At 40.2% G+C, this 10,330-nt stretch overlaps 1 protein-coding gene across 1 annotated transcript in view; it reads right to left on the reverse strand.

The window, feature by feature from the left end:
• The window catches only part of LOC108687951, a 2,977-nt gene extending 420 nt beyond the window's left edge, over positions 1-2,557 (reverse strand). The window contains exons 1-2 of the mRNA XM_018193995.1: positions 2,352-2,557; positions 1-184 (exon numbers count right to left, since the gene is read on the reverse strand). Coding sequence (XP_018049484.1) covers positions 1-184; positions 2,352-2,371 — 204 coding nt within the window. The 5' untranslated portion in view covers positions 2,372-2,557. The remainder of the gene's footprint in view (positions 185-2,351) is intronic.
• Between the last annotated feature and the right edge of the window lie 7,773 nt (positions 2,558-10,330).

A 10,330-nucleotide genomic window follows, 5' to 3' on the forward strand; every position in this document is an offset into this window, starting at 1 on the left:
CGAGTCTCCGTTTTCTGTAGATTCTGCTTCTTTCTCATCAGTCTCCTTCTCCTCGCTCGAGCCATTCTCTTTGGTTTCCTTTGTATCCCCATTTTCAGATGCTTTCGAATCCTCGTCAATTTCCTCTTGTATTTCCTTTTCCTCTTCCACTACCTTCTTCTGAGGAGTAGTGACTTTTGTTTCCCTGAAAATCATAATGAAAATATAGTATTCTATCACATTAATATAATGTATTAAAAATTTGTAGTTCTCTCTGCTTTCTTTAAATTTTAATGTTTTTTTTCTATTTTTCGTACCTACTTCATTTCTATTTCTTATATCATTTTGTTTTATTAAGCATATTTTAATTTTAACATTTAAAAGAAGGCTATTTTTGAAATCATAATATAATAACGAAATTTATCTATCTATATACAATAGATTATGCATGTAATTAAATTTTTTGTTTTCGAATATTGACTATGGAAATATTCAATCCACAATCAGGATAAGGACTTCATAGAATAATGAAATGATTATTAAAAACATCTTTTTTATTTAAATTATGCGACTGCAATGATTATAATTTATCATCTATATTGATACAATACATAATAAATGATTACATAAGCAAAAATTCATAACAATTAAGTTATTGATAAGCAAGTTAATTCAAACGTACATAGTAAGACCAAAGAAAGTGATATCGTTTTAGTAATATTAATGTCAAGAGCTATAACGGAACCGCGATAAAAACTACGAATTCGTGCGATTATACATTTCCCGGCAAGCCGTTGTTGGCGCGTTCCGACTTCGGTATTTGCTGCCGTTTCACATTGCTGACTAGCAACAAGGACGACGCGACGAACAGAGAGAAATAGAGATAGGACGCCGCCAACAGTGGCGGCATCTAGCGAGTTTGATATTATATCGTCCCCGCAACACCGCCCTTCTCCCCTCAGTCTCCATGGGTCACCCCTTCACGTCGTCGACCGCCACATCGCAATTACTACCACCATCGCGATGCTCGCCACGATCAACCACACTGACGAGGCTTTAGCGTGGTGAATTGTTGAACGCTCGCGGTCGTAAACGCGGCGTGTAATACGTAACGCCGCGATACACACGCGTCCTCTTACACGCTTTCGACATCGTATCTCACGCGTGCAAGGGGAATGCGAAGGATATGCCGTTATACTCGTCTTGAGAGCGACGGGGGATCGGAACCGGTATAAATTGAAAAACCGATCGATGGATAAATATAGACGTCTCTCCCTCGCACGTCTATCAGGAGTATCAGGCTTAAGTCTTGCTGGAGATTATACCGGTTTTACGAAGGATTCTCGATGGTGAAATCGCCGTTATCATCATCATCGTTGGCTGTCTAATCGACGCGAGCCGACAGATCGATACACGTCGTCGACCGTTTTCGAGCTGATGCGCGAGACGAAGGGCCGAACGATTTCTCTTGAGGAGAGCGAGGGAGAAAGTCACGTGAGAAGAGAGTTGGGAAAGAATCGTCCTCGCAATGTATTCGTTCTGTCTTTCTCGAGCGTGGCGAGGGTGGTTCCCGCGAAAAACGACGCGTGCGTTGCATGCGCGCGCGCGCGTGTGTGTGTGTGTGTGTGTGTGTGTGTACAATGTATACACGCACGCGCGCGCATCACGCACATCTACATAGACGACGTAAACAAACGAGTGAAGTGGTTGGAGCGGAGCGCGAGGGACAAAAGGAACACGAGGCCGCCACAGCCGCCGCCATCACCATCGCCGCCGATCGGCGGCAGCGATGCGCTTGTCTTCGATCGTGCGCGGGCGGACGGTCGAACAGAGGGGCACGAGGAGTAGAAAGGAGAAACAGAGAGGATCCGAAACGATGCCCGCCATAAAATCCGCCTGCAAGTAGAGCACGCGTTGGGTCGCGTCGCGCGCGCGGCAAGGGCAGGTAATTTCCAGCGATCGTTAGGCGTACCGCGAATCGGCCTGAGAGTATTGTCGCGAGCGCGAGATAGATAAAGAGAGGGGCATCCTCGCTCGCTTATTCGTTCTTTTCCCCTTCCCCCTTCCCGGCGCGCACGTCCCCCCCTTCCTCTCTCCTCGTGCTCGACAATCTTTCTCGTTGTCGTTGTCGTCTTTGCGATAATTCGAAAGCGATCGAACAAGGGCGATGAAAAAACGACAACGACGACATCGACGTCGGCGACGAGAATGATCGACGAGAGGACGCAGGGAATAATCGGCGAGAACGTTAACGACTTGGCGCGCAACGAAAGGAGGGAACCGACGCCGTACGCGCGATTTTTCTTCCGTCGAATCGATATCCACCGTTTGCCGCGTATTTACGCACCGGCAGACGCATATATATTACTTACTTGACCTCCGTGTCCGCCATATCGATCGATTTTGATCGTAATCCACACACGTTCCCGCACACGAACTCGTGAAAGCACACCTCAACCGACACGGCGGTTACGCGTCTTCTACGCACCGGTAAGCACACGTCGGAGATTCCGGTAACACCGCTGCCGCGTACCGACGCGCAAATGGCAGAGGGAAACGCGCACTGATTCGCTCGAGACTCGAGCGACTCCGGCCCGGCCGGCGCGGCGGGCCGGCGGCCTTCAAACGCTTTTCTTTCCCGCTCGTTTACAGATGGCGCTCCACTCGCCGTCAACGATACACGCGCGCGCGCCGTGCACGAGTTTCTACAAGGAGTATTAGAGGAAAACGAGCTATCATTGAATGAATAACGGGCAACGAAATATTAGAAACTGGAAAGGTAATAATTTAATGCTCATGACACGCGATGTCGTCGCATCGTTATGTAATGTCAAAAAAAATATGTAAAGTAAGATTTAATGCTTATGACATACAATGTCGCATCAATACATTTTTATTAAATATTTTATATCTAATAGAGTAGAATTTACGTGATAAAAAAAGGGAATAAAATATATAATATCTATCTATTTGCTGTATAATTTTTAAATATAATTATTAATTTAAAAAAGCAAATACGATTTTAATTTGAATATTTGAATACTTAATAATATAATCACATTTAAATAATGAATCATTAATGTAATGTCCATTTGTTCTATAATTTGCCAAGTATAATTTTTAATTATTTTTAATGAGTAGAAAATTAATTTCTTTTCTATCTATAAAGATAAAAAATGTCAACGATGTAATAAGATGTATTGTTCCACATTCACAATATCATAAATTAAATCAACTTGTAAATGAAGGTATATCGATCCCACTTTTCATTCTTACACATCAATACGTTTATTGTGGATAAACCGTTATATTTATTCTTTGTTGCTCATGTCTTATTCAGTGTGCCTCGGTCTTTACCGCCACATATTTTCTCTCTCGTATACAATATTATCTGCAAAACTATCATTATTCGCATCAGGCATGCCAATCTGTTAACGCAGGCATTTTTGGAATATATCCTGAGAATTATTCTGAGATATCTCCGGTTCTCAAACGCTATTGCAATCGGCGGAGGTGAGTAGAGTCAGTTAGGTTTCCAAAATACATTAGACATCGCGGAGAAAGATCGCTTTCGCGAAAGCATCGATGGAAACGCGTTCAATTGCTACCCACGCCAACGAAAGCGATCGAAAGCATGCGAAGAAAAATAAGAGGAATACGAACATCGCAAATGCGGCCATTCGATTATTCGCGGCACGAAGCTCGGGCGATGGTAGCGACATCATCTCGATGTCTCGACGATGTCCCCACTTTCTTTCTTGCCCCTCTTCCTCCACTCTAAACGGCCTACTCTTCCCACTTTGTGGCTCGTCCAATTAGATCCCAGCTTACGTCGAAAAATACGCGCGCTTCCGGCCGCGCATCAGCCGGTATTTATTTTACGCAAACGGATCGTGTTTCGCCTCGTGCGAAAACATCCGACTTTACACATTGAGAATGACTCGTCGATATCGATTAGGTCATGACTCGTGGTTCGCTCCGGTCGACGAGGGTCGCCACGTCCCCGATGATCGTGTATACGTCCGTATTCTTAGGAAAGTTCTAGAAGTTTCGCGGCATGGCAGCACTTCCGGTGTACGGGAAAGGTGCTCTGACGAGCGGCGCATCGCTGCTCATCGCCTTCGCGTCCATGTTACAGGTTGCTTTTCAAGTACTTGATAAAACGCAAGATTTCCTCTCGTGGCAACACGACGCTGAGACATAATGTCGACGCCGCTCGCCGGAGAAATCGGTTGTCCTCTCGAGCGGACCGATCTCTTTTTAGAAACAGGTTCACGTTATCCCTAGACTTCCGCTTTCTTTAATAAGTAATAAGTATAAAGATAATGTGAAGTCGAAAACATAAAGCGATCGACATAGTTTATGTTTCGATTTTGGATTGGACTTTATATTGTTTATATTGTTTATATTATATCTGACAAGTACCTATCTCATACGTATTGAGGAGAAAATCATCACGAAGAAATATATATGTGTATATAAGTATTTCTCTAGAGATTGACATTAAATTCAAGACGAGGCTGTGCTCGAAAATTCATTGCCAATGCTGAAAATCTACAATTTACGTTGCGCGTGATATATATTTTCAACACAGTGAATTTTGGAACACAGTAGTCATTTGGTTGTTGCAATAGTCGTGCTTTTATGAAAGCGAAACTGCATTAGATCACTAATTTCATAACTCAATATTTCATAACTCTTTATGATAAATGCCGAGCAACAAAATCTTTATTCAATTTTATTTTAATTTTTGTAAAAAACGTAATATGAAAAAAGCTTTCCAAGCTAAGTAACAGAGGTTAACATCAAAATAATATTAAAATGAATCGTGATTGATCGAAAAGTGACTTTTAATAATCATTTCGACGATTTGAATGTCATCTTAAACTTTTGTTTTGTTTCAAGAGTTTCAGTTGTTTTGTTTTAGAGAATAAACATATAAAAAATATTTCAAAAATATATCTTTCCAATAAACATCCTTTGAGAGGGTCAAAATAATTTATTACTTAATCGTTGTCGCGCGAGCGCGAGCGCAAGTTTTTGGCCGTGCCACGCTTGCGAAGCGTGCCGTTCCGTTCGTTCCGTAAATATATTTTTTGTTCTGGCACACGTGCTGGCAGTCCACGTAAGCACGAAGATAATCGGAGCCGAGTAGCAGCTGCCGTGCGCAGGTGAGGCGAGGTAGCCAGATGCCTCCTTCTGAGCATTTCTCGATGAAATCGACTTCGCTCTGGATTTACCTCCGCGTTCGGATCCGCACGGAGTTTTCGACAGAACTTTCACAGGAAAAGCAACATGCGACATAACGCGTGCGCCGTAGCGAGAGGGGAATTCTCTCTCTCTCTCTCTCTCTCTCTCTCCTTCTTTTCACTCTTTCTCTCTCGCTCTCTTTCGCGTCCGCGCGCGTTCTCTCTTTTTCTCTTTGTATTTCCCTGTCTTTGTTCCTTCCTTTTTTTGTTGCTCTCTCTCTCTCTCTCTCTCTCTCTCCCCCCTCCCCTCATCCTGTCTTTTTTTCGCTCTTCTTCACGTCCGTGTGCTCTCTCTTCCTCTCTTTGGCTGTCTCCCACGCGCTTCCGTCGAGGATGAAATTCGCGGTGGTTGCGGCTTGTCCCCCTTTTTCCTTTCGGGCGTTCTTTATGTAAATGGCCGTCGCAATAAATTAACAATATTTGCTTAGTTGATTATAATGAGAATTATATTCGCCTTGTCGATACGACCGCTTCAACTACGGTAGTCGGCACTCGCACGAAACTAGGTGCCCGATAAGAGTACCAAGGCCCGTTCTCATCAGTACGGTGTCGGCGGCGGACGCGCCTGCCCTGACCGCGATCTATTCCGACGACAGTAACCTATATTCGCCTGTGGCAACACTTTTGCCGTCACTGTGTCGAGACTGCTAAAGATAGCGGCGCGCATCTAAATTTTCATTTCGCTGGACTGAATTCCGCCTCGCACCGGTGTCGCTCTTATTAAGGTGCACTTCACTATGCACTTTCGGGTCTAGGTTTCCAAGACGCGGAAACTCGCGCTTATTATGTCCTCACTGCAAGAGAGATAGATAGCTTGATTTATTTATGCGCTTTAGGATGAGATCTTTTCAAGCACTGAGAACTCGATGCGAAAGTTGTGATGTATTTATACATATATATATTTTCGATTTTTATAGGGTTAATAAAATAAAATATAATATAAGTAGATAATGTAAATTAAATTGAAATAATTAGATATAATTAGAGAGAGAGAAAGAGAGAGAGAGAGAGAGAGAGAGAGAGAGAGAGAGAGAGAAAGCGTTTATGAATATTCTAGGGCAAGCTTTAAGAGCATAAGCATAACTATTGAACAGTAAAAAAGATATTACAAACAAAAATAATAATAACAGGGAGAGAGAAAGAGAAAAAGAGAGTGAGAGGGGGCTCAAAATTAGAAATGGAAATATACCGGCGGGGATCGACATGTATTTCCAGTGGGGACCTACATACGAATACGCTTATTAATAGCCACGAATAAATACCGTTTCAAGGATACGCGCAGAATATTGCGTTTTCACGATCGCGATCTATGCAAAGTCCGTGTGAAAGCGTGCGCGAGGCGTAAAGAAAGCCATTAAATAAATTTGCATAATGAAGCGGTACATTAAGTCTCTCGAGGGCAAGTATATAGTCTCGATTTAAAAAGACATTCCGTCTTTAGATATTATATTGTAAGTACTTAGATTATACACATCGAAATGACGAGAGAGAGAGAGAGAGAGAGAGAGAGAAAGAGAGAGAGAGAGAGAGAGAGAGAGAGAGAGAGAGAGAGAGAGAGAGAGAGAGATTATCGATTATGTGGTTGAGACGGTTATAAGTAGTGGAAAACGCTATGCGATTCATTTGTATAATAGAATTCGAAGTAACGAGTCGTTAAGAGAAGATCCCACACATCTCTTTATTGAATAATGTATATGCGATATCGTTTGAGAACTTAAGACTTGATCTCCTCGATTGTGCTCGCGAAAATTAGATGAAAGTTCGAAGAATGCTGTGAGCCCATCTTTTCTCGGTGAGATGTTCTATCTAAGGAAAACATGCTTCCCTTCGACAAATTGGCTCGCCGCTTCGGGTCATGGAATCAATAGAGAGCTCGTGGACGCGCGCATCTCGTAGGGTAGAATCAGACCAAGCTTAACCCTAAACAAGAGTACAAGCGGATTCCCACTAGTCCTTTGTGTATCACCGACGATATTGGAACACGTAAACAAGAGTGGTATACATGCAAATTGTGTAGATCATCTCCGCGATTCTGGGCACGTGGCATGAAACACAAACAAAACGCAATCAAATCAGAATTTAGATAAAGTAATTTCGATTTTACAATAAATGCTTATACCGCCTTACTTTTTGCCATCAGTAATTATACGAAATTGCTGCGCAGAAAAAAGTATTAACAATTTTTTAGTTAAAGTATATTTATTTTAAAGTATATTTCTTTGCAGCATTTTAAGATGTTTATTAGCATTATTATTAAATTGATCAATATTTATAATATTTTTTCCAGCTTCAATTTATGATATTGACTTCCAAATCCGACAAATCGAGTCGTGCAGCTTATAAAACTGAAAATATGTATTTATAAATTTGCATATGAAAATTATCAAGCATAATAAGATCTTTAATCGAAAATAGGAATTTTTTCTTAATTGATTTATTAGTCTATTTTACTTATAATTATATAAATTATATAAATTTATATCTTTGAAAAAAGTCTGACAATAATAATCAAACCCAGATGATACTAAATTTTAATGAAATAATTTTAATATTCAGTTAATCAAATCAAAACCTACTATGAACGTCAATTTTATTTTTCTAATTATTTTACTTTTCTAATTATTAAATTAATTTCTAATTATCAAACGATTGCTTACTATTATTATAGGTTTGGTAATATTTATTAAATATTGTACTAATATGCTAATCAAAATATATTTAGTACTTATATATTACGAGTATACATGAAAAGAAAGTTCTCGTAACATATAACTGAAAACTACGATTTAATTATTAGACTAGATTCTTATCTCATTTTCACATAATATCTTTTCCCTCCTGCTTCCGAGAATTCCAAGTCATCATAAGTCTGTCCGCTTTCAAGATATTGAAGTATTATATTAATTATTTGACCCGGCTCGTTTCAACCCGATATTTATCGTAATTTGATGTGATTAATCAATTGTAGTACAAATTTCTCGGTGTAGCTATAAAATTTGTACGCCTGGCTACCTTTTCTCTTCTCTTTTCTTTCTCCAAGCTTTATTCACAACGCGGCGGTACTACACACGAAAATACCGCGTATATTTGAGCTGGCCTGACCCGGTCGCACCTATTTGACTCGCGAGCAACCGGTTCGTGAACACATCCCCGTCTTTCTCCTCGCCCATCCTCTCGCCTCCATCCTCGAGCTTTTTCTCTCTCTTTCTTTCTCTCAGTATCTTGCTCCGTATCTTTTCTCCTCTCTCTTTTTCTCTCTCCCGCTTGCCTGGCGCTTTCCCGTCGGTCGACCGTTCTAAAACTGCGCCGCCTCTGTCTACAGTTGGGAACTAATCGGCAAAGGATTATCACAGGTCAGCGGGTGTTCAACCTTCCGTACACCTCTATCTACCACGGTTCGATACCGCGATACTCAGTATCCGATCATTATTAATAGCCCGACGGCGTTGTCGCGCTCGACGCCCGACAACGCGACGACGCCGCCATTGCCATCGTCGTCATCACCGTCGCCATCACGCTGCCGAAACTCTTGGCGCTACTACCAGCTACTACGATCGTCCGCGCGAGTCTATTCGACGGGTCTTTCCAAGCTTTCAAACCGGTTCCCTCGTTGACATGACTGACAGCAACAAGTCCCGTCTGTTATCTTCAGACCGCGGTGTTCCGCGTCGCGATGGCGGCGCAACATTTCTAGAGCCTTTACGTAAAGATTTATTCGATTTTAATATATATTCCCAGTCGACACAAACTAAAAGTAATATAACATCAATGTTATAATTTCGTACTCAATATTATAAATGTAATATAACAGGTGTTACATAACAGTTACATTGTGAAGTGCGAAATTATATCATTTACTTTCAGTCAACAACGAATGAAATATATTAGACGATTTGACGTTTTAATGAAAGAGCGTATAGACGTATAATGAAAATAATGCTCTTACATAAATACTCTGGAAGAGGTATTTGTCTAATGATTTCGCGTGTGTATTGGATTAGAACGGTAGATTTCACTCGTACAATAGTCGGTCTGTTTTATCTTCGAGCGCCGCGGCGTGATGAAACCTTTCAAACGGCAGTACGCGTCGTTCGCAAAATTATTGTACAAGTCGTGCCTCAGTGCTCGTTCAATATTGTTCATATTCGTGGATGTGACTCGCTCGACCTCTTCCAATTTGATAATCCTGAGATAAGAAATACTATTACGCGCGAGCTGTTTTCTCGGGTTCCATGGAGCTTGATCTCAACATAAACTAACTGGCGAGAAAGATATCTCACAAGAAATTAAATTAAAGAGATGAGAGTGAAGAGAAATAAACAAATAACTACAAGAGAGAATTGTGAATGAACGTTGTATTGTCGAAAGAAAAAAGAGTTGTAGCTATCGAATAGGCGAAGAGAGATTTGTCAGCTGAAACTATCATTATTTAATAGAATTTATAATGTCGTTATTTAAATATTTTCGTTATTTAAATATTTTTGTCTATTTTGTTCGTTTCTTTCTCAATATAGATTAGTCTTCAATTTATTCTTTATTCTTTCTAATTTTTAGAACTAAAAAATTAAAAAGTTGAACTGAAATTAAAATTAATTTACATTGATAGAAATAGACATTAAGCAAGATGACCTAGATGACAAATATTATTGTGTATCATTCATTATTATTTTGTACTAATATATTATTGATACCTTCTTTAAACAATTCAAAATAAACAGTTCGGAGGCTTAATATATAGCTTCCAAACGATCAATAACATTGTGTAATAATATTGATCGTTTAGAGTCTAGAGGTCGTTGTAGAAAAGGATAAAAAATAAGATTGAGATTAAAAAAATTAATCTATATTGGCAGAAAGTTAATTTACGTATTTATGTGAGCAGTAACAGTAGCCGATTAAGGAGTAAGCATAGAAATCGATCAATCATAATTGATTATTCTTCTTATATTTGACTATAATTTGTTGATTTCTATGCCTGTACTTCTTAATCCACTATACAGCTACTTTGCTTATTGTGAATTGCCTTAGCATATAACAGATCCTATAACAGAATCTAGCTATGTAAAATTTCTGACCTGTTTTTATCAACGTTAATAAGTTAG

This window comes from Atta colombica, unplaced genomic scaffold (assembly GCF_001594045.1).
Source record: "Atta colombica isolate Treedump-2 unplaced genomic scaffold, Acol1.0 scaffold222, whole genome shotgun sequence".
NCBI classification, from domain to species: Eukaryota; Metazoa; Arthropoda; class Insecta; order Hymenoptera; family Formicidae; genus Atta; species Atta colombica.